This window comes from Astatotilapia calliptera, chromosome 8, assembly GCF_900246225.1.
Source record: "Astatotilapia calliptera chromosome 8, fAstCal1.2, whole genome shotgun sequence".
In the NCBI taxonomy this organism is placed as follows: Eukaryota; Metazoa; Chordata; class Actinopteri; order Cichliformes; family Cichlidae; genus Astatotilapia; species Astatotilapia calliptera.
In genome coordinates this window covers 5,692,881-5,717,559 of record NC_039309.1, presented here as the reverse complement: position 1 = coordinate 5,717,559, position 24,679 = coordinate 5,692,881, and the positions used below count along the sequence as shown (strand labels likewise).

At 41.5% G+C, this 24,679-nt stretch overlaps 2 protein-coding genes across 3 annotated transcripts in view; one reads left to right on the top strand and one right to left on the bottom strand.

The window, feature by feature from the left end:
- LOC113028102 (thyroid hormone receptor alpha-B) overlaps positions 1–24,679 on the bottom strand; it is a 161,278-nt gene that overhangs the window by 32,870 nt on the left and 103,729 nt on the right. For both annotated transcript variants that reach the window (XM_026178098.1, XM_026178097.1), the window contains one exon: positions 5,503–5,881. In XM_026178098.1, coding sequence (XP_026033883.1) covers positions 5,503–5,558 — 56 coding nt within the window. In that variant the 5' untranslated portion in view covers positions 5,559–5,881. The remainder of the gene's footprint in view (positions 1–5,502; positions 5,882–24,679) is intronic.
- On the top strand, positions 6,466–9,324 carry LOC113028099 (zinc finger MYM-type protein 1-like). Its single transcript, XM_026178089.1, has 3 exons — positions 6,466–7,990; positions 8,415–8,529; positions 8,737–9,324. The coding sequence occupies exons 1-3, from the start codon at positions 6,774–6,776 to the stop codon at positions 9,262–9,264; spliced, it is 1,860 nt and encodes a 619-aa protein (XP_026033874.1). The 5' UTR covers positions 6,466–6,773; the 3' UTR covers positions 9,265–9,324.

The window sequence follows — 24,679 nt, the reverse complement described above, 5'->3', positions numbered from 1 at the left end:
CAATAATAAACATGTAGTTAAAAGCTCAAATATAAACAGCTTGAAATGTTCTGAACTAAAACCAAAGGGAAACACTTAGTAGGTATTCGACTACATTTAACTGGATTTTTTTTCCATATCCAGATGTGTCTGGTGTGCACATATACACTCTGTTATAAATATAGAGGTTCAGACTTATTTATGTTGATACTGTGAAGTGAATTTTTTTTTTTTTAAAGAAAGATTTCACTAAAGCTGCAAGTTCGTTTAGCAAATTTGACAGGATGAATAAAATTAATCTGTCATGCAAACATAGTAGCGCTGAAGTCTATTTATTCACACAATTCTCAGTCCAGACTAATGCACACGACAAAGCGAATATAGACTGATATTGCATGAATCAAACCAATTCTCACTGAAAGTTTTCACAGTTTCATACTGGGCGTGGTGGTTTTACATGATCATGAGAGAGAAATCCCAGTGCTTTTGCCAGTATGAAGCACTTGTTTTACACGTAACCACACCAAAGAGATCTGCAGCATGTATTTGCTGTTATTTCTGTGATCATGATATAATAACTCAAATTTATAACCCAAATCGAACAACACAAATGCAGTTCTGCCGTGAAATGTTCACAGCTCTTTAAAGTATCACTGAGCTCCTGCAGGGGGACTTTTCTTTCACAAATGCAGAAATAAAACCTGACAGTGTTTCAGTCAATTAGTCTGAGGTTTACGCCGACTGACTCACAGATTGACACCCACCCACCTGGCCTTAATGGGTACCCGCCTCTCACATTAGGGGTAATTGTGAAATAAACTCTGGTTTAAGAGCTTTAAAAGATGGTAGACTGCAGGTCACACTGATCTCAAACAAACGAGGATGATCAAAATACATTTTTAAGTCCCCAACGAACAAAGGAAGGGGACATTTAAAGTTATTTCAGCTAATCCCCTATTCACCACAGGTCGCCTACAGTGTCAAAAACATTTGGCAGATTTTTACACTGGATGCTCTTCCTGACACAACCCCCACAAGGATCTGTATCTCCTCATGGGATCAAACTGGGGATCTTTTGCTTGGTTAGGCAAATGTGTAAACCACTACACTCTGCATCCACAAACAAGGGAACAGGAAGTAATAGTCGTAAAATCCATAGGAAGAGAGCGAATAACAATGCTTTTAACGTGGGCACAGCAGGACATCCTCATGTATAGGGGGAAGGAAAAGCTGAATGTTGTTTATGTGCTCAGTTCCACCAAAGACACTGTTGTGGGAAAATCTGACCAACACAGAGACTTTGGCAGTGAGGAAACAAACCTTCACTCGTTCTTCACCTTCAATCAAAGGCTCATTCAAGTACATTGTACTTCACCAGATTCAATCAAATGTAACAATTTTACTTATGTAACAAAATTACAGGGAAAATTTTACATTCAAGTCAGAAATTTGGGCAAATTTTTTTTTTGAGTGCATAAAGAAAAAGAAGCACAAAACATGCTTGAAGATCAAAATATGCAGATTGAGTGACACAGATGGCGTAAAAATTCACTTCAGGTTTATTTATCTAAATAACACCAACAATCACCTCAAGGCGCTTTATACTATATGATAAAGACCCTGCAGTGTTCTGGAGAAAACCCCAACAATCAAACCATTTTCCTTCCCAGCAGGAGCAGCCGCGGGGAGGGGCAGCCGTGCCCGGTTTGAGGGTGGGGGCGACAGGAAACAGCTACAACATGTAGACGACTGTCTGCAAAGCTTTGCAATCAATGCATAACCATGAAGTCCCTTAAAGCAGTCCACTATGCACTGCACTTAATGGCTGATAATATCATTCTGCTCCCTGTTTTCCTCCTGCCTGGCAGCTCCATCATCAACATCCTTGGTCCAGTATATCCACTCTCTCTCCTCTCAACATGTCAGCCTTGTCTCGCTAACTTTGTCTCCAAACTGCTCTGCCTGAACTGTCTCTTTCAGACTCACTGATAATCATTTCATCTTCAGCTCCACCATCTTTTTGTCAGTGCCACTGTCTTCAAACCATACATCATAGCAGGTCTCATCTTGTAAACCTTCCCTTTCACTCTTGCTCCTATCCCCAGTTTTTCACCTTCATCTTTCAGTTAAATGTCCCATGACTGGACATTTTATGGACTACGTTCAGATGCAAGAGAGCAGACATAACTGGAAATAAAAATCACGTGCTTCGATGAGGATCGTCCCACTTTTTCAAATAAGTGACGATTGGAATAAAACGTAGTGTGCAAAAACGAAACAAACAAACAAAGAAATTGTGCAGCGCAGAGAGCCAAACAATCACAGCTGGTTTTATTTTTACCATAACACTGTGCGGCTTGTATATAGCGTCATCAAAATGTGCGAGACCATCCAAGGAGGGGACGCTCTGCAGGGATACTTCTATGTCACAAACTTTTTCGCCCGCCATTCCTCTTCTCGTGTTTGTTTTGCATCTTCCAAGCAACAGTGACGCCATAAATCGCGGCTGTCAGTTACAAATTTTAAACAAGGTTTAAAAAAATATCTGAATGAGAACGTCTGGCAGTGACTGTTCCGAAGAATTCAGACTAGAATCTTTACACGCCGCACACACTGCACGGCGTTATCTGCTGAATGTAAACACCAGCTGAGCCCAACTGGAACTGATCTGGTGGGACTGGTCCTCATCAGCCAGCACCTCCAAACTGCATTCATAATCGGCCTGACAGTCGTTAAGTCCATCTCTAGGTTTACATACGGCATATGATTTGGAGAAAGAGCACATATTCTCCATGTGTGTCAATGTCATTGTTTTCCTTTGCAGGACAGGCGTCCTCCATTTGTCTCTACGTGTAGAAATTAAGAACAGCAGGTCTGTTTGAGGCTTAAGTGCGTTCCCTGACACAAATCCAACAGCACGACACAATTACTGCGAGCCATCTTATGTTATTTACAGTTGAGAGGAGCACTTAATACTTATTGTACACAGAGAAAGCCAACGATTCCACATGCAGACAAGCACCACCAGCTGAGCTGTGATCGTCTCTCGTGCATGATGGATGGGAGGATCTCACATAAGTCCAAAGGATAAAAACAGGCCTCGCGCCTCGTGAACAAAGTTTCCTGGATACAAGAGACTACACAACACTTGTATGGTGTAAGCCTTTACCACTGTTAATGCAACACAGTGCAAGCAGTCTTGCGTCAGCTATGGTGACATGTTCAGAGGAGTGATGCAAGGAAGAATCCGACATGTGCAGCAATTTGTGCATCTTAATATGTTAATAGGAGCACGAAGCAAAACAGCATCAAAAGCGAGTGCCGAGAATGAAATTTAGTGCATAGAATGTATATTTGTATGGATTTATTTATAGAAAAAAAAAAGAAAACAAAAATCAGCTGAACAAGGCTGACGATGTATCAATCAATCTTTAGGAGGAGGGCGTATTCTCCGTCTGCCTTCTGGTATCCAAAACACCACTTTAAAGGACCGGATCAGATCACAACAACTGGTTGACAACACGCAGAAGGGAGGGGTAGAAATTTAATAAAATCCACTGTCATGCTGAGCGCACTAGTGATATCCACTCTAAGCAGAAACCACTCCAGTCTGTAGCCTCGGGAGCTTAATTCATCGTCCTTTTAACGTGCAGAGTACTGCAGCCAGCAGGTACACGTGTAAACAGAGATACACTCAGTTATTACACCCGCACATGTGAAATGAAGCAAGATGTCTTCTGCCACGCCGACTTTCTGTTTCCCCCGGCAGCAGAGCTGTTAATCTCCTGACAGGTGTCCGTGTTATCTTAGGAATCCGTCGGCCTCTGACGGTGCGGAACAGGCAGTCAGTCCCTCCACACGGTAACTAAAACATGACCTTACATTTTACATAAATTTGACTGCGGAGACGAAAGACTGAAAACGTTCCGGTGTTAAATTCAAACACTGCATGTTAATGCCGGTGTCCAGTACTGCCTTCAAATGCTCGCTTTATCCTCTGACTGCTCAGCCTGTAAATGGTATATACCACATGGTGTAAATACAACTACTCATTTAAGACAACAAGACGACAAACCTGTAAGGAAGGGTCTTTTTCGGCATGATTTAATCCAAACATTTCATGTTTTTGTGACAGTTTTATCCAAAATATATACATTTTTTATTGTAATAAGTTAGAGTTCACCCTGAAAATCAAATGTAGGACATGCAGAGAAGTGGTGTGACAGAAGAAGATACTCGTTGAAGGTAGATGATCTACTGTGGTGAGCCCAAAAGGGAGCAACCAAAAGCTGAAAGTGCTATTAATCCATCTGTTCAAATACAACAGGACTGTGAGCAGGTTTATGTAGGACCTACTTCCTTTCTACCGAACTACCCCCATCAACTGTATCGCTGTGCAAAACGAGCTACCCGTGACCTCATGCTCGTGACCGCGTGGCAGGATGTAAACACTAATGGGAACCCACTCAGCTGAGCTGTAATTAGCTGGCTGCACGCTTTAATTGGCGGATGTAGTCAGACAGTTCCGACATGAAACTGCACACACATATCTAGGTCATGATTTGTGGAAAGAGGTGTTGCTATAGTGTACTTCTTAAGATTCTGACCACCAGCTAGTTTCCACTAGATTCATGCCAGAGGAGAAACACGTATACTTGATTTAAGGGTGAAACAGATTTCTGTTGTGTTAAAATTGCTCATTTAAGAACTTATGGGCAACAACAAATACTATAAAATAAAGACCTGATGTGATTAAACAGAAGCTTTCATGAAGCTTTCAACACTTATTTTGTGAAACCACAAAACCAACCTGTCATTACACCTTCAAATAACTGTGAAGGCGACGTGTCTTTACCTTCGACATTTCACAGTTCAAATGAAAGGAAATCGTGGTGCTTTCTAATTAAAGACTTGTTTCAAACCCAAAGCAGCCTGATATACAGCGATAACTATTTCCTTTACCCAGAGGCCTCTTCCATACAGAGGGGCCCCTTCCTCTAGCAGTATGAGAAAACAGTCCATTCCACTAATATTATGTTTTCATTAATGAGAAGGGGCTTAAAAAGCACCATGTTTGTTTGCATTTAGGCTAGACTGACTCAGTCTGAAGAAGCTGAGCGAGGGCGCGGACGTCAGGGTCAGGAGCAGCTGAAGGTCTAGTTTCTCAGAAACAATTCAGACAAGAGGGAAAGGGCAAGAGGGAGAGAGGGGCGAGTGGTACGGAGGAAAAAAGAGAACACGACGATGCTTAGCTTATCTTGAAAAATGAATACTGCCTTATCAGAAAACCTCTTTTCTACAGCACTAAGAAAAAAATCATGGCTGCTTCAGTAAAGATACAACCTACAGTAGGAAAGCTAAAGGTAGAGAAGGAGATGGGATGGCTATAAAGGAACTGGTACGACTACTGCTTACTTTTAACAGCCATTATGAAACAACGATGCCATTTCAAAATTTCAAAATTTGCTTCTGAGGCATTAAACTGTGTTAACGTTAAACAATAAATACATAATTCAAACTCACTGTTTCTCTTCTCCCTCTGATGGGTTAGAGTCCTGCTCCTTGGGCATGTGTTCCATTCACCTTAATTCCATCCAGCAGCCAATCATGAGAGACTGAGGCAAGCCCCACCCTCGGATGCACACTTGTCATTCGCCGGTTGGGACGAGTCGGTCAACAAAACATAACAGGGGCCAGTCCCTAGGGGCCGGTCCCTGGTGTCCTCGGAAGGTGGGTTTTGGGCGTTTCTCCAAAAGGAGTGCACCCGGTGTGTTGTTGCTCAGGGTGATGCTGGAAAATATGAAAGATGATGTAGGTTCCTCGGGTATATCAGCTGGCCTTGAGGCCAGGGCTGGAGGTGGATGACAGTCTCAGGAACGCAGTGGCAGGACTGGGATCCAGGCTGGAAGAGAACAAAGGTCACACTCAGATTAAAAAGTCTCCAGATATGAAACAATGGGAATATGTGCACGACTAAAGCTCCCATCTATCAGGACAATAATGATCACTTAATGATTAATACACTGGAAAAATAGAAACCACATTGAAATATCAGGCATAGATTGAAGTTTAGACTGTCCTTGGGCAAGATAATAACCCCAAGTTGCTCTCTGATGAATGTGTGTGAATGTTAGATAGAACGCACTTAGAGAACGCAGCAACCACGTCACTAATTATGGAGGAATTATGGCTTAACTCTGAATGAAGGTAGTTAAAGTAGTTGTAGTTTCGGTGGACAGCAACAGAATAAAGTTTCTACAAAGACAGCCACTGAAGACCTGGTTGTTCTCGAAACAACCTTTTCAAAGACAACAAGACATTCCACACAACACCACAACACTCATTTTAGTCCTAAGAGTCCAAACTGACAGTGAGTTTCCTGTGACAGCAGGCTGGAGAAATCTGGAAGTGTTCATATCAGAGAAGCTGCAGTCACAGAGTCAAGGTTACTTTTTTCACTACAATGCTCTATAAAAATGTGTCGGAGAGAATGATCCAGTGGCGGCTGGCCCATAGGGGGCGCTCGGGCTCCGCCCCCCCAAATGTGGAGGAGTAAAAATATATATTTTTAAAAAATTCATCAATGATAGTTTTACTATGTGTGTGCCCATATACAGCCAGGCGTATTTTAACATTTTCACCAGCTGACTCATTAAAGTTCAACCAACAAACGGTGTTTTTCTTCTTCTGGGGCGCTCGTCAAAGCGCCCTTGATATGCAGCGAAATAGCCTATCATTAAATGGTTGCCAGGGGAAAATAATAAATATTTGACCTATCAGCGTCGCTGAATTAAATGGTTTGGGGGCGCTTAAAATTGCGCCCCTGCAGAAAACGTGAAAGCTCACGAGTTCATATGGACAACAGTGTAAAGCTAGCTGTGCTAGGGAAAACTAGCATAGCGGCGCAGCTAGATGATGGACATCGGATTGCTTTAAGAAGGCACAACGAAGAGGTAGATAAAAACCGTCATATTTTATCTAAAATCATCGATTGTATTAAGTTTTGTGGTGCTTTTGAGCTAGCAATGCGGGGACATGATGAAAGTGATTCCTCAGACAATCCAGGGATTTTTAGAGGTTTAGTCGACTTGATGGCATCAATTGATCACGACTTGAGGCAACACCTTGAAAATGCTACTGTATTTAAAGGCACCTCGAAAACAGTCCAGAACGAGATCCTGGATTGCATGTTGGCAGTTCTGAGAGAAAGGATCGTGGAAGAAGTAAAGGCAGCGAAGTTTTTAGCCATTCAAGCTGATGAAACCACTGACATTTCTACACACTGTCAGTTAGTCATGGTGCTAAGATACATTGACCAACGAAACCGTATTCAAGAGCGTTTTTTTGAATTCATCAAGCTACCCAATGCTTGTGCAGATGCAATAGCCAGTGCCTTATCGGAGAGGCTGCGCTTCATCCTCCCCCAGGGACAAGAGAGAAAGTTGATCGCCCAGGCCTACGATGGGGCCGCTGTAATGAGGGGTACCACTGGAGGAGTGCAGCGTAAGATACAGGACATTTATGCTAACGCTCACTACGTACATTGTTATGCCCATCAGTTAAACCTGGTAATGCAACAAGCAACCTCCCACATCCCTCAAATCAGTCACTTTTTTTCCGACATAGCAGGATTCGCTTCTTTTTTTACTAAATCGAGCAAGAGGACTGCAGTGCTTGACGAGGTGGTGGCGCACCGACTTCCAAGTGCATCGGCAACCCGTTGGAACTTCAACAGTCGTGCTGTGAATACAGTGTATGAACATAAAGACGATCTGGTGAGGTGTTTTCAGACCATCCGTAACAGTGAAGGATTTGATGCCCCTACAAAGAGAGATGCCGGTGGTTTCGTGAGAATGCTGGAAGACGAAGCTTTCTGTTTTTTCCTGGCCTTGTTTCACAAGATAATGCCACATGTAGACATGCTGTATAACCACCTACAGAAGAGAAACATCGATTCTGTCACCATCGCAGGGATCACCCAGACATTCATCAGCCGCATGCAGGCTATCAGGTAGGCATAAAAGCATAAATATGTAACCTAGAATAAATGTTAATTATCTATGCATAGATTCTATCAAATTCTCTGCATATATTCTGTGTTCTGTGACTTAAATGTTTAATGGAATTCAGATAATTTTGATTTATATCAGCCTTTGAAGTAATTTTATGAAAAATATTTGATTAAGTATATTTGATGAAGTATATTCCCAGTAATGATTTGATGTAGCCTATACCATAGGCTATTTCCTGAAATTATGGCCAGGGCCTTTATTTACTTGCACTGGTTTTCCCCCAGCCATTAAACCAGGTCCGGTTATTAATTAAATCCGGTAATTCCCGGTAATTAGAACACAACCTTTGTTTGGTTTGTGTTTGGTTAATATATCCCTATTCAGTTTTCAGAAGCCATTAATGAAACTTATGTATTGGATCAGGGAGGCACTTCCTAATCTGGTTGTGGATGAGGAGTACAGGGGACCTGTTCAAGACCCACCCACAAAGAGACGGAGAACATTGGGGGAAGACAGGCAACACCATTTGGCACTGGAGGTAAGCACTAGCTGCTTGGTCTGATTTAAATCGGATCATCAGATAAAATCTAATGACGATGCTGTCAGATGTCATTTGATATAGTGGTCATGACTGTTTTGTTTTGTTATGGACAGATTTTTTTTTTCAGAATAATGATTAACATGAGACATGTGCCAAAGTCTTACCACTGAATCTAACTCTTACCAATTATATATTATTGGATAGGTGTGCGACACCATTATGAGCCATGCCAAGGAGAGGTTTTCTTTCACCAAGCACCTTGTCAGCGCCACTCTGTTGCAAGGAGACTTGTTCCAACAACACAGCAAAAATTTTCCAGATGCAGCACTACAAACCACAGTGGAAGCCTATCCCTCATTGGACAAAGCCAGACTTAAAACAGAACTGTCCCTGATCTACGACAACGAGGAGTTTCAGAGTTGTAGTGGTGCGCTGGCGCTCTATCAGGTTCTGATGGAAAACAACCTTCAAGACACATTCACCGAAACTGTAAGTCTTCTTAACATCCTCATCACCACACCAATGACAACATCAGAATCGGAGAGGTGTTTCTCTACTTTAAAGAGGATAAAAACTTTCCTGAGAAACAATATGGCTCAGGATCAGCTCAACGCTCTGGCTATGCTGTCCATAGAGAAAAAACTCACACAAGAACTTCCTGATTTCAACACCAGGGTCATCGAGAAATTTGCCACTCAGAAAGACAGACGAGCAAAGTTCTTGTACAAATAAGAACCCTTAACCATATTTACTCTCTTTCTCCATCCCTCTCTCTTTCTCTCTTTAGCCCACCCCCCCAATCAGTTTACAGTTGTTGTTTTCAATAGTTATTTTTCATTCATTCAAAAAAAAAAAAAAAAATCTGTTCATGTTCATTTTTACAAATCTATACAAATGGCCAGAATATGGTTGTTCATTTTTACAAATCTATACAAATGGCCAGAATATGGTTGTTCATTTTTACAAATCTATACAAATGGCCAGAATATGGTTGTTCATTTTAAATTTAAATTTAAATTGTGTTGTTTGATGTACTCATTAAATGGGTCATTTTAGTCGATATCATAAAAATTGCCCCCCCTGAGATTTTTTTCAGGAGCCGCCACTGGAATGATCCCAAGATTTGAATCACTAGGAACCAAGGTAGACACAGAAATCAGACCTCAACTCTGTAAAACCCAACCCATCTCAAAACCTGAGACACAAACTTGATCCGAGACCTGACATGTTGCTTTGAAACAGAAAGCATTTATACAACACTTCTACCCAACGTGCTTTACAATTTGCCTGTCAGTCACGTACAAAAAAAAACCCAAAAAAAAAAACCCCACACAAACAGCAATGGCAGCAAGTCATAGAAAGTCATACAAGGCAGTGGCCTAACCACAAAGAGCAGTTGGGTAAGCGCCTTTGCCCTAGGACATGCAAATTGTAGGAGCTTGGAACTGAACCCAGACTACTTCATAGTTTAGCTACAATTATCCCACACATAAGGCATTTTGGTGCACGTTGTTATCTTGGCGCTCCCTCCCAGTGGGCATTATTTAACTACCCATCTGAATGTATGATCTGCATGAATGCAGACAACTGATAAAGTGAGAACGGGACACCAGACCGAGTCTACAGGCAAGAAAAAGCTAAAAAATAGCCAGGTTTGAGGTCTTGTGCCACGAACGATCAAAAAAAGTCTTCTGAATTTGTTTCACCAAGGATGTGGCCATACTACAACCAAACAAGTACTTCACCACATGTTGTGACCACTGAGTTAAGCTGTCAAATCCACTGAGACTCATACTCCATCTACCATTACATGACCCTTGGACATAAGAAATAGAGGCTTTTACTCATGCATGCAGAAGCAAATAGATTTTTTTCCCATTCACACACAAAGTTAAAGCTGGATAAGTTGGTCTGAAGGTCAGAAACTCTGTCACGTTCAGCTGTTACTGGTGCCATTACTAGTTCCTGGAAAACTGCTTAGAGAACGTCACCTCTTGCAAAGGGTTAAGTAGTTTTAAGATTAGCAGCTGAATCCGTGAAAGGGTATGTGTGTTTGTGTAAGTACTAAGAGGATCTTGATCCTTTAACCCCTGCCCTCCTCCCTCTGTTGTTAAAGGAAGGCTTCTTTCTTTCCTTTGCTAACCCTTCATTCGATAGCTTTCTAACAACAGAGCACACACAGAGCACAAGAATGGCCACAAATGAGACCAAATTAGTATTACTAACATAGAGAATATGCTGTGTGCAATACTGTTTTAAAAACAACCTTTCTAAACAGGAAAATGAGGCTTTTATCAGTTATTTTGTGGCCATATTAGCAGAAGGTGACTGATTGTGAAACCCTGAATCTGATAATATCAGACCGATGGTTGCTGAAAACAGTAAGAGTGCAAGATAAAATCCAAATGTGTGGTGGTGCACCAAGATTTCTTTAAATCATTTTGCATATCAATCCATTTTCCTCCACTTAAAAATAATTTAAAGACCAATGTTCATCTGTAAAAGCATGACCACTAATGAAGGTAGGCTACATCATTTATCAGTGCATGCAAATAAAGTTAAATGACTTCTATGTTCTTCTAATATATAAAGATGCAATTTTCGACATAGGTAAGTAAATATCTCCTCCATCTCCTCTTTCCTTATGTTTGCAGAGGTGTATATATGCAGGCCCACTGCTCCATCTGTCTGCTGATTGTATAGGAATTTCTTTTAATTATGTATTAATAACATTATTTTATTGTATGATGCCTTGGTGCCAGTGGATTTTAACATGTCTCACACTCATACAGTAAGACAAATGGTGGGGGTCTAGTAAGGAAGTTGGGGGAAGCAGACAACTTCACAGGAAGAATCTTTTGTATCTTCTCTGACGGACTCTTCTCTGAGGTAGCAAGGGAGTGTGAACCTTAAGGTGTGAAACAGCTGTGTACTGCCTTTTGTTCCTGAAGAAGGTATTTAACTGAGAGCCATGTTAGGCTCGGGAGACTCTGCTGGCCGTCTGCCCCGCGGTCATGCAGGCTCTCCACCAAGCTCAGGTTTTTCTGTTCTTTCTTTGTGATTAAAGAATGTTAGCTACCGCTCACCGCTCGTCTGCAGGCTTTATTTAATGGAAAACTTCCACAACACTATATACGGTGCATCTACTCACTATCCATTTAATCTGTTTGTTAATGCAAATATCTAATAAGCCAGACACATGGCAGCAAACAGAGCATCAGAATTCAGGGAAAAAAGGTGATTTAGGTGACTTTGGATGTGCCATGGTTGTTGTCCAATGGAGACACAGGAGATTCACATCATGGATGTGCAGCTGACAAATGTGCAGTATGTGTGTTGATGCCCATCCACCCATCCATCCATCCATTCGCTTCCGCTTATCCTTTTCAGGGTCGCGGGGGGTACTGGAGCCTATCCCAGCTGTCATAGGGCGAGAGGCGGGGTACACCCTGGACAGGTCGCCAGTCTGTCGCAGGGCCAACACACAGGGACAGACAACCATTCGCACTCACATTCACTCGCACATTCACACCTAATGGCAATTTGGATTTTCCAATTAACCTATCCCCACAAGTTGCATGTCTTTGGACGGTGGGAGGAAGCCAGAGTACCCGGAGGGAACCCACGCAAACACGGGGAGAACATGCAAACTCCACACAGAAAGACCCCGGCCTGATGTTGGAATTGAACTCAGGACCTTCTTGCTGTGCGGCAACAGTGCTAACCACCGTGGCACCGTGCTCACCTATATATATGTAACGAAAAATAATTTCCCCCAGGGATCAATAAAGTATTCTGATTGTGATTCAAATGGATTGCTGCTGGACTTTGCATTATTGGGCCCTTACCAACCACCGATAAATTTCTGAATGCAGAGTTGTATGTGAGAATAATAAAACTGGTTTTATTAACATTGCAAACATTGTACAATCATCAGCTAAAAATTTTAATAAACATCTGTTAAACAAAACAACCTTAATCAAGAACCCCACAAAGACTAAACATTAGGCATGAAGTAGGCACTTAAAGACACTTAAAGATAAAACACACGCACACACACTGAGCGGAGTAGTCTACAAGGCTGAAACCAACAGGGCAAACTGTGGCGTGATATTGATATAGGACAGGAGTGATATAAACTGCATATCAAATATAAATGGAGTGTGCTTTATCATAGCTCTACTCTCTATCAACATCAACAGATCACCACTACAAGTGGCATTAACCTCAGTATGTGTCTGTAACACAAACAATAAGTCGTTTATCACACTGGAACAATGAGCTCAAAATCTGAAAGCAGAGTATTGTCTGATTAGGAACTGAAATTACATCCAAGTACCATATGCTATTAGAGCAAGACAAGTCTTTTTAGAACTGGACCCTATTCCTTTCCATTTTCTTCACTGTATCTATAAACAGCGAGGCTCTAGGGAATTGTAAATTATAATGATGCTGCAGGTTTAGTTTCGGGGTATATTTGTAGAAATAGTGCTTCAAGCCTCTGGTTAGGAGTTACAACAGCTTCTTTTGGACTAAAAAGCTTTGGCAACTATAAGAGGGTAAGTACCCACTGGGGTGGTTGCCCTGGAACTATGTGCCATCTGAGCTTTTCTTCTGCTTGCTTTAGCATCGCTAATTGCAGAGGCACTGCTCTTTGTCGACTTTTACTTCGTTGTGAACCTTTTTACATCCTCTTCATTTTTTCTCTACATTTCCTCACTGTATTGTGTTTGCCAACAGCGAGTTATAGGGAAGTGCTTGTGCATGTTTTTTTCTAATTTGTTCTAAATTGTAAGATTTCCCGCACTGGAGGCCTGGACTTCACTGCTGGAGTTTCTTCCAGTTTTTAGTCCTAAAACTAAAGACTGTCAGTTTTTTAATGTTCAAGTGTTTCCATCAATTTTCTCCAGAGTCCAGATCACAGGGGTAGAGTCTCCTCTCCTTGGCTACTTCCAGCAACTTTTGCAACAAGGCATGAGCCCATGGGGCTAGGCCCAACCGAGCTCAGCCCCAAAGAGCTACACAAGCCTGGGCCTCAGTGGGCTCACTAGCTGGGTCCTGTGCAGCGTGGATCAGTAGTAGTCGAGTGCAGTCACTGGTTGCAAATACTGGCTACATGACTTTTTGCAGCACTTGTCCCCTGTTGGCCATTAAAAAGACTGCAGGTTTAACACACTTCCACATTGGCTTCACTTTTCAGATTCAAAGTCTAAGTCTATTTTTCATACCATTTATGGTCCTACCAAAAATGGGCTTCCAAAAACTTTGATGGTGGTGAATTTTTTCTGTTTTCACACCGTTTAAAAACAGTTACTCTAAAAACACTCCTTTAGTGTTAAATCAAAAAACACGGGCTGTTTACTGATCTCTGCTATTGACCAGGCTTCTTTAAAGCGTTCAACCTTTAAAAGGACATACAGTAAATTCTGAATTCCACCCAGAGAGCTCCCTAACCTTTGTATTGATTTATAACAGGCATTAACTTTAATTCATGTTACTACAAAGACTGTTGAGTCATTAAACAGATCGTCCAAACTCGGCACCATGTTTGACAAACTCTTCCACAACTTCTCTCTTCTATAAACTCACTACCTGTGAGTTTATGCAACACAAAGTGGCACACGGTATCATAATCACAGATAGGATTGAGCCTCGAGCTTGTTAAGTACTTGTGAGGCTGTATCTGCTACCCTACCACACTTAGAACATCCCTATATATATATATATATATATATATATATATATATATATGTGTGTGTGTGTGTGTGTGTGTGTGTGTGTGTGTATGTGTGACTGTAGAAATGTTCTATAAGTCTTTGTCAAAAAGTGACATCGCATTAGACTTTGCAATAAAACTTATCTCCCCCTGTCCACAAGCTATAACGTTCACCTGTTTCATCTTAACTGTGTCCTTGTTTGCTCTCATTCGTCCTTGATCCAATTCAGGAAGTTATGCTTGTATAAATATTCCCTATATCCAAGGTCAGGGCATGAAAATATATTTTAAGTGGTCTAGGGCCAGTAATGTGTACAATGCATACTTGAGCTATGGAAAGACAGCATGAAACAGGGAAGATGAAAGGGGGCAAAGTGAAAGACTAAGAGCCAAGAAAAAAAGTTGGGGATAATATATACAGTACATGGAGAGTGGAAGTAAAGCTGATGAAAGCTGGAATGAAGACAAAACAAACCTACTTATATGTGAGCTCGAAGACAAATAACAGGACGAGGTAGAGCTTGTCAAAGCTCTCATTCGGGTATTTTGAACATGAACATACAGGGTGGGCCATTTATATGGATACACCGTAATAACATGGGAATGGTTGGTGATATTAAAGTCCTGTTTGTGGCACATTAGTATACGTATGTGAGGGGGCAAACTCCTCAAGATGGGTGGTGACCATGGTGGCCATTTAGAAGTCGGCCATCTTGGATACAGCTTTTGTTTTTTCAATAGGAAGAGGGTCATGCGACACATCAAACTTATTGGTAATGTCACAAGAAAAACAATGGTGTGGTTTCAACGTAACTTTATTCTTTCATGAGTTATTTACAAGTTTCTGACCACTTATAAAATGTGAAAAGAAAGAATTTTCATGAAAGAATTAAGTTTCGTTGAAACCAAGCTACTACTACCACTACTGTACATACAAAAAAAACCCACAATAACCTTACTCCTTGATTTGAAAATAGGCCACCAACGTCTCTCGTGGAGCCTTCTCCAGGCTAATCCCCCTGGTGTACTGAAAGTGAATGAAAACTGTGCCAAATTTGAGCATTCTTGTCTTTATTTAACAGTAAAGGTCAGCCAAGAGACAGAGTATAGGGAAGAGAATCACCTCTAACATTCATTGGTTGTCCATTACACACTAATCCACTTTATATCATAAAGTCCCCCTATAGCGGTCACTGCAGCTATTGAAATGCATCAAAACACCTCATACAACATTTTGAACTTCACCAGTGTCCATCCATTTAGCCTGCCAAAACATAGTAAATGCTCTCTAACGTATACATAGGCATGATTTTCACACCCAAAAACAGAACAAAAAAAAGGAGAAAACTAATGCTCACTGCCTACTGATGCACACCTTTTCAGTGAGTTATTCAACCTTAAAACTGTAGCAAACTGTTGCATACTGTTTTCACACTGAATGTGCCCCAGATTCATTCATTCATGACTCCTTGTGGTGTCAATTACATCGACTTGCAGTGATGAGGAAGAATCTCACGGGGAAATCGGTGCACTAATCATAAAGCAAACAATTTCAACCAACACCTTTAAACAATGATAATGATAGGCACACTGACACAGAAACCAGAATCCAGTTACCTTTAGTTAAACAGACATCATGATGTGTCATAGATTGTCTTGTCAATGTGTCCAGTATTGTTGAATCGTTGTACCATGATGCCAGTGTTATCATAAGATAGCATTACCGCATGAGATTTCTGGAAGAAGAGCCTGCAGCAGCAGCAGTCACAGTATAAAAGGAAAAACTTTGTCACAAGTACGGTATAAAGTAACGCAGCAGAAGTTTATTGACAAACCAGTATCCCAAAGTTTAGTTTTCAAAGATTTCGACATTAATTTTGCATGCATGCATGCAGAGCATGCAGCTACATTTGCTCCAAGTGATTTACAACACTCATAACATTCTTTAGATCCTGTTTTCTGATGGACAAGATGACACATTCATAAAGATCCTGATGACTGTGCATTCATCAAATATTGATGCGATGACATTTTATGTGAAAAAGACTTCCAAAATTTAGGTTCAAGGAATTCTAGGAAGCATGCACAGCCACCCACACTCTTTAAAACTCACACATCTCAGCTTCATCTACCTTGACTAGCACACTTTCCAGTACGGCCTCAAAATTTTAATTGGACCTGCAAACGCTGGCGTTTTCCCCTCAAACAGGGTTCACCTTTAATTGCATGCTTTAAAATGCATCAAAAGAATAACTAGCGAATGCATGTTGATGCCTGGAGAAGCAGAATTAATTAAACATGACTCTTTCTATGCCGTTTCAGGCCAGAAAAAAGAAAGAAAAACGAGAAAATTAAAGAAAAATCAAGGTACCTCTGCTCTTGAAAAACAGAGGAAATGAAGGTGGATGACAATGGAGAATGTGGATATTGTTAATATGTATCGATTTGGGGAAAATCAAAAGAAAATAAGTGGTTGAAATAAAATAAAAGGACATTTCTTTTTTATCTCTACATCAGCTGGCAGTCAGTTCATGTGAGAATAAGCTGTCGTGCAGCTTTGACATGCAGATGTTGCTGCATCTATGTCTAATTGCAAACTTCCAGCTTCTAAACCATCAATGAGAAACTGATTTGCCACATCTGACATGCACGTCTCGTGTCACTCAAGGTCTTCCGTTATACTGTCAACGAACAATATTTTTAAACCCTCGCATGACCGATGCGATCGTAAAACCAGCTCGAGTGGTCTGATGAATGTTTGTTGATGAAGCGACTGCGTTGTTTGTGGTATCCCAGGCGAAAAGGCGATGACAGGCCTCATTTACAAACACTTCGTAAAAATGTTTCGCGCGCAAACGCAGGATTTATGCGACTTTGTTTGTACACGAAAGAGGACAAACTGCAGTCGAGCACGTCTGGATTGTTGCAGAAAACAAATCTTTGAATTAAACCGTTGGCCTATTATTAATCCATTCATTCATTAGCAGAATATGACATTGAAAACTGTTCATTTAATGGACGCATTGAGCAAATATCCATGAAATTGATGCCCTTTTATATCAATGTTTACACCCTCATTATTTCACATAATTAAAGGAAACTTCTCTTTCTTTGTTTACCACAACTGCACATCTGCAATAGAGACAAAACCACCAGAGCACCTTCACTGTCTTATCATGTGTTTTTCACACGTTTGCATGCTGAAAATTGACCCTTAACCTAGTAGATTACAAAGTGAAGCCTGTAAATCTTGACCAATCGTCACTATGAAGCAGCACACCTCAGTTTATGGGTCAGATCCACTAACACACACATGCATGTCAGTTAGAAGTAAATTTACCTGTGCACATGACTCAGGAATGCATCAGGAACTTTGCAAGCAATTTTGTACACACCCTCATTACTGTTCTATCTCAGCAAATCTAGAACCTGCAGTAAATCTGTTTGGTTACACGTTCTCGATGGTTCTGCATGCAGTTTGTAACCTCTAAAAACCAGTTCAAGGCTAAGATTGACAACCCTAATGACGCTTCGGAGCAAGTCTAAAAATATGCCCCCACCCCAATTACGTGTCTATTTAAATGTCAAAATGTCCAGTGTCTAATTAGGAGAAAATATGCACCCTTATGTGTTGCCCGAGCATTTTGATTTAGAGCTAATTAAATCATAAGGATTGCAGTCAAGCCTACATGGTGCTTGCTAAAGGCCCTACTAGTACAGATATTCATGTACAAAAGTTTATACACATGTCTTTTCATTTAAAATATGAAATTAGTTGAGGTGAAATAAGCACACATTAAAAACAAAGCATAAACATGTCTTTCCCTGTAGTTTCCCTGTAGTTGCAGCAGTTATAATGTAAATGCCAGTGTTAATGCAGTGGAGGATGATGGTGCATGCATGCCTAGCCTCTTGAGCTCCTGAAGAGAGCCCTTATTAAAATTCACACCATGACAGCAGACGTTGGGGTCAGTGCTCCCGAATCCCAAGGGTTGCCGGGGCAATTAGTGGTTAAGTAATGAAGAAGGGGCAGGGCAAAGTTGTTGATGCAGTCCGATCATAGAGCAAACGGTGGTAGAAAAGGGGAGGAGGAAGGAGGTGTTAGTACCTCAGGGTTAAAAGTAGTCAAAGGCAAAGACATCATATTTCATGCTTGGTCTCTCTCCAGGCCAATTACTGCCAGGGAATTATCAATATGCGCTAATAGATCACGGCGAAGCAACAAAATTATGTCTGTTGCGGCCATTCTTCTAAGCGTGACCTTGTGGTTGCGAGTATATACAATCACAGATGTCTGCATACACAAAAAATGTTAATGTTCAACATCCATGTGTATACACAGATGGGGATTCAAGGTTTCATGCTCGTCAGGTAAAGGACAAATACAGAAACTACTCAGAAAGTGCATACATCCATTTATTTACGTTGGTGGAAGCAATAACAACTCAGTCAGCAGCTTGCGACAGGCGCCGCAGGAAACTCTTAAAGAAAAACAGCATGTAGGAATCTCTCGTTACAAACAGTTCGAACTCTGACGTACTTTGACAGCGAGCGTTCGGGTGTAATTAGGTGCGCTTGGTTTGCCTCATGTATCCTTAATTCAGATGTCAAGCAAACAAACACTGGATTTTTTTAAAATGTGACACATGTTCTTTGCTTGGTTCGTAACAACAGGGTTTCATTTCCAAAAGAGCCCTCGTCTCACTGCTTGTATATCAAACGCTTTGATACACAACACATGCTAAATCCCCCAGTTTTCCAAAAAACCCTGAAAAGAGTTTCTCCTCTTGTATAACTGCAGTGCATTCTCATTCAGTTTGCATGCACTTGTCTTTAAGTATGCATACTGCAAGTTTTGCATATTGCCCCCCAACCACCACTGCTATTTCTCTTAATCCTTGCATTAACTATCTCTGTCATCTCTTCTTTTTTCTTAATTTTATGCCCTTGCAATTTTTTTCGTCGCCTCTTCACCATCTGTCCTTACCATATACTTTGAACATGCCACTCTCACTGACGATCGTGGCGACGATAAAGCTGGTAGAACAGCACTCACAGGAAAGCAGAACCGCGGTTTATTTTGCTATTCAATCATCAAGAAGACATGTTACCAAAAAAGGCATAAAAAAAAACGACTCCAAACAAAAAAAAGGACATAACTACTGTGAACTCACAGACTTAAACATTTTGAAGCCCTTATTGATCCTAATTAATACTACCTTTGGTGTTGTTGTAGTCAAAACTGACCATATTTAGATGAAGGGACTAACTAACAGAACTTGGTGAGTAAGGTTCATCCACAAACTGCATGGATACATTCATAACAGACACACACACTAAGTTGTGGTAATTAGTGATAAATAAACGATGAATAAAACACCAGAACTTCCCCAAACTCAAGAACAGACTTCTTGGGTGGGGTTTTAATGCAATTAAACGCACAGCAGGCCATAATATTTTGTCAGCTCATTACCTCACAAATGCGTCAAAAGGCAGGCAGCACACCACAAGCACGCGCTAGCTGTTCATTTCAGACTCTCTAATTATGTGAGGTGAAGCCAGATGGCTCCTGTATTTGCATCCACCTGTCACCTATCGTGGCCCCTAACAAGGATTTCTTACAGAGGAGACTTCTAATGAAAAAGTTGCATGGTTGTTGTGAAGGAGAAATTTAGTGTTGGACACACTAATATGAGAGCCTGTGTGAACTGACTCGCATTATGGAGCCAGCTTCAAGTGGACATAAGAAGAACTGCACTTTAACATCGGATTCATTTTTTCAGCCCACGAGGATGCTGCTTGGTCTTGCTGAAACAGGCAAGCGAGCAGAGAGAAGTCAGCAGAGGCAGTTCACATACAGACAGGCATGCTGGAAATACTTTAAAACCTTTGTTTACCCAGATTAAGGAGTCTGAGCACACATTCGACCTCAGTAGCCGCCCAATTACAGTGTTCAAACAAACCGTGGACAGTTAAAGGTCAGCTGCCTTGCTCAGCGGCATGTCAGCAGTAGCTGTTTAAAGGGAAGCCCAGCAGCACACCACAGCAGATCACGCTGGCGCCTGGCACCGAAACTGAAGACCAATGGAAGACATAAATTTACATGAGACATTTGAATACTAGCAGGGCACGGCCAAGTCGCTAATGATGCTGCCAGCCTCCCCTTCGTCGCTCCCAACAGTACAAAGTCTCCTATTCTTAACATTTTATTGTCCCATTAAAGCAGACAGCCCATAAATCTTAACGAGGCTCAAGTAAAAACAACAGACGTTTTGTGTCCTTCCTTTGTGTCTTTCTGCTATGCCGTCTGTTCTGATCTTGATTTGTGCGTCAGTTAACGTTAAAAATAATCAATAAAGGTTGCGGCTATGAAGCTGTTTTTTTTTTATTGCCAATAAACGTGTCATTTAGTTCTATCATTCAACAGATGAATCAATTAGCCTTTGAGACAGGTAAATAATTGCTTATAATAAGTTCTCAGAGTCCAAAGAAACAATAATATTACATTTGAATATGTTGATCCTGGCAAGTTTATTAACATGGTTTTCTTTACTGTTTCCCATCACAGTTAAATCTATGTTTTAAACGCTTTAAAGGCAGCTTTATTGCAGTGGTACTTTTTAAAGACAAAAGTAAAAATAAATGCACACAGAACAGGCTTGTAAAAAAACAAAACAAAAGGGCAAAGCTGGATTAAAATGAACTCTCTCCAACAGGTCTGTGTTAATCCTAAAAAAGTAAACATAGGATGGTCAGCAGGCCTAAAGGTACTGTACTGCAACTAAAGTAACCCTTGTGTTTGCATACAGATCTAAACTGAGGCCAAAGATTAAAGTGCAGCATGAGTAAGGCCCAGGTCATATATGCCTAGAGACCAGCTGTTGACCCCTCGACACTTACCGTGAAAAATGTGTATGTCAGCTGCTGTAAAATCAGTTGCTTAAGCTCCTGAACCAGGCCTACAGAGTGTGTAGTGGTTGCTGGCAGCCTCCTTCTAATTGCTTTGGTTGCTCTGCTGTGGTTACTTGTAGTTTGCATGGAGGAAGGTGAGTTGACTGTGGCAATCTGATGCTGAGGCTTTCATAGAGCCCCAATCTCACCATCATGGAATCAGTCCGCAATTAAACAAAGAGACTGTCTAAATCCACAGAACGGAGCAAAGCCTGCCAAATACCTGAAAAACCCCGTGTAGACAATCCAGTGCCTTATTTTTAAAAGCACCCTTGCTATACTTTTAGTGCACAGTGCTGTACATCTCCAGGTACTTTTGACATATTAACTTTTAATGCACTAGGCGGAGAACAATTTGCCCTTTCTTGCTCTTACTTCCACTTTCTCCTCTCTCCTCATGTCCCTCCTCTTCCCACCCTCCTTTGGCAAGGACAAGTTCAGGTGCTGCCAAGAATGTGACTGAGTTTGGAAAACAAATCCAGCTAGCTTCTCTTTCTTTGCTCTTCGAGTTTTCTCTTTTGCACCAATGGCTGTTGTTTCTTGTTCTTTTTTAAGGTGGGCCACTGAGTGCAGCAGAGCTCCCGACAAAAGTTTGCAACTGAGGTTTTAGACAGCGACCTGCAGCTCACCGCTTTCAATGCAGCTAAGCTAAGCCTCTTTCTAACCCATTCTTACAAACACACATTCAGCCGTTTCTCCAGCTTATTAAAAAAGTGCATTCTGTGAAACTGGAGGCTGTATAGTATACTTCCACTTCCTGACACTTGTTCATTTCCTCACAGCTAATAGGACACGACAGATGGATGAAGGATAGCTCCTTTTGGAAGTTTGTTGTGTTCCCCTAAAAGGGTCCAGGCGATTAGGGAAGGTAACAAAAAGTGTCCGGGTCGGAAAAAGGAGACAGAGAGGCAAAATGGTTAAATTAAAGAGTTTTATTAAAGTTTCTATTAATAACTCAGCTAAAAGAGACGGACAGACAAGTCGCTATCACCATTTAAAGAAACAAAACAAAACTCAAGCGTCGGTCAGTAAACTGAAAAGTAAGTCAGGGTTAGTGGTTAGTAACCAAACACACTCCTCTCTGCCAAGCAGGAGTGCAGCTCACTAGCTGCACCCACTCACATGGCATCCTGGCACCCGAGCTCACCTTTCTCTGCCCTTAAATACTTTAAATTGCTGATGGGAGTCAGCTGTACGAAAGAAAGAGGTGGCACCTAAGGCAAGAGAGGACACGCCCACGCAGGCAACTTCAGAAGGATACCCTGCAAGGACCGTAACAAAGTTAAAGAATTAACGGGTATTAGCAACAATGGGTGGTTGACAACCACCCACACTCCCTTATCTCTTTTATAATCTGTAAATAAATGATGGACCATGACATCACCCATTGGTTAGTGCAATCCTGCTTTTTAAGCCTTGATTTCAGCAATTTTACTTCTATGTCGCTTTTGTTTGTTCGTTTTGGTGTACTGAGCATACTTGGACAAGAAGGTGGAGTGTTAAGGTAACAACAAAAGGTGCATCCATCAAATGTATGGGTCCACTGCACAGATACAGAAAGCCGTTATTTAGCATTAAGAAATATATAAAGCAATTACTACTACTTCAATCACCAGCACAGGCTTCTTGGATGGGCCACACCTCACAGCAAGACATAATTTGTAAGACAGTTATATTAAAAAACTTAACTCAAACTCAAATATAGCTGAGAGGTCCAGTTTGGTGCTTCAAAGTAAACCCTAGGAAACATCTAGCATCATTGCAACCAAGAAACTTTAACCTCCAAAGACCCGAACTCTTCCACGGCATGCATTTTTAATTTCTCTTTGATATTTGGGCTGACTGGGACCCGGTCAATGTAAAAACAAAGAATCACCAGATTTTTTTTTTTTTTACCCGATCTAAGAAAAATGAGAGCCACATATGAGGATATTCGTTTTAAATTTTGATAAAACAGTGGCAGTATTAATGTCCTCGTAAGTGGATATCAGGCCCTTGTAGAGCAAAATTTAGTATATTGGTCTAGACAACCCAAAATGTCCACATATGTGGACGCCAGGTCCTAGGAGGACCACTATTTAGCTATTTAAAAATAAAATAACTTTTTCCGTAGTGGTCACCAGTGCAGGGACCAGGTGCATAATGCTGGTTTAACTTTAAGACTGAAATGCTGGAGAAGAGTTTCCTCTGTGCGCGTGCACTCTCACGCCAAACGTCACTCTACCAGAGAGGAAAAGGTGTGACTGTGTGGTGTGTCGGCGTGTGCAGGTGGTATAATTAGTCTAGAGGAGCAGCAAATTCTGTTTTCAGTGTGTGAGCGTGTGCATTTATTAATGTGTGTGTTACTGTATAATTAAGTGTGTCTCAACATTAGGCAGAGTGAGCTGGCAATGCTGATACTAGAGGAGAGTTTGTGCGTCTGTGGTGCGACTGGGCGCCGAGCCTAACGTGCCTCAGTGTGTGTGTGCGTGTGCATACGTGTGTGTGTGCATGCACGGCCATACACACTCAAGCAGGCTGACTGCACGGGTAACTTTATCCAACTGTGCCAGCAATCTGGGACTCCGATTTCCCTCTCCTCCCCTCCCGCCTCGCTCGCTTCTTTTCACTCAACCCACACAGTTACTGTTGCCATATCAACAGCCCTGGGAGAGGTCTCCTTTTCGCAGATACGTGATGGAGCAACAGGAAAACTCCCAGAAGGCCACAGCCATGGCAGGCTTATCAGCAATATCAGTACTGATATGTTTGTGAATGAGCGTAATACGCAAACTTGCTGGAACCTTCAAAAAAACCATTAACAGCAGACGTCCATCCATGCCAGAGGTAGTGCAACACTGCTCAAGGATACATCAAGGTGATGCCCTTGAGCTTTCCAGATAGGCACAGAATGCCACTATGGCACCGCTGATGGTTTCATTCTTTCAGCTATTTACCTTTTTTTCCAGATAATTTGAATTTGTATGAAGTTGACTGTGAAGCAGCAGCAGCTGTGCATGTCAAGTTGCACTACACAAGCCTAGCAGTGAGTATTTTATGTCTTCCAGCATGCGTTCACTTTCTCAGAGTTTACAAACAAGGCTGGGGTGCAGGCACCAGCCGCAGCGCAAACAGAACAAAACAGACTCGCGTCAAGCGCACAAACAAAATCATATAAATAAATATGTGTAAATTACCAAGAGAAATGAAAAAGCCTAAACAAATTGGGACGGGTTTAGATTTGAGAGGGAGCCAGTCTGAGCTCCGCTGGGAAGACAAACATTAAGATTCAGCCCCACATCATCTGGTTTCTTAACGGGAATGGAAATGTGCTGTAATCAGTTATACAAGTCGATTTTTCTATTTCTCACTGTGCAGTATGGCACTTCGAGTGCTATATTATACTATATACGTCCTGGGAATGTGCTCGCTGCATGCATGCATGATGACAACTGGCCGTGTATAAGATGACACCTCTGACAAGACTGAGGCCATCCTGAC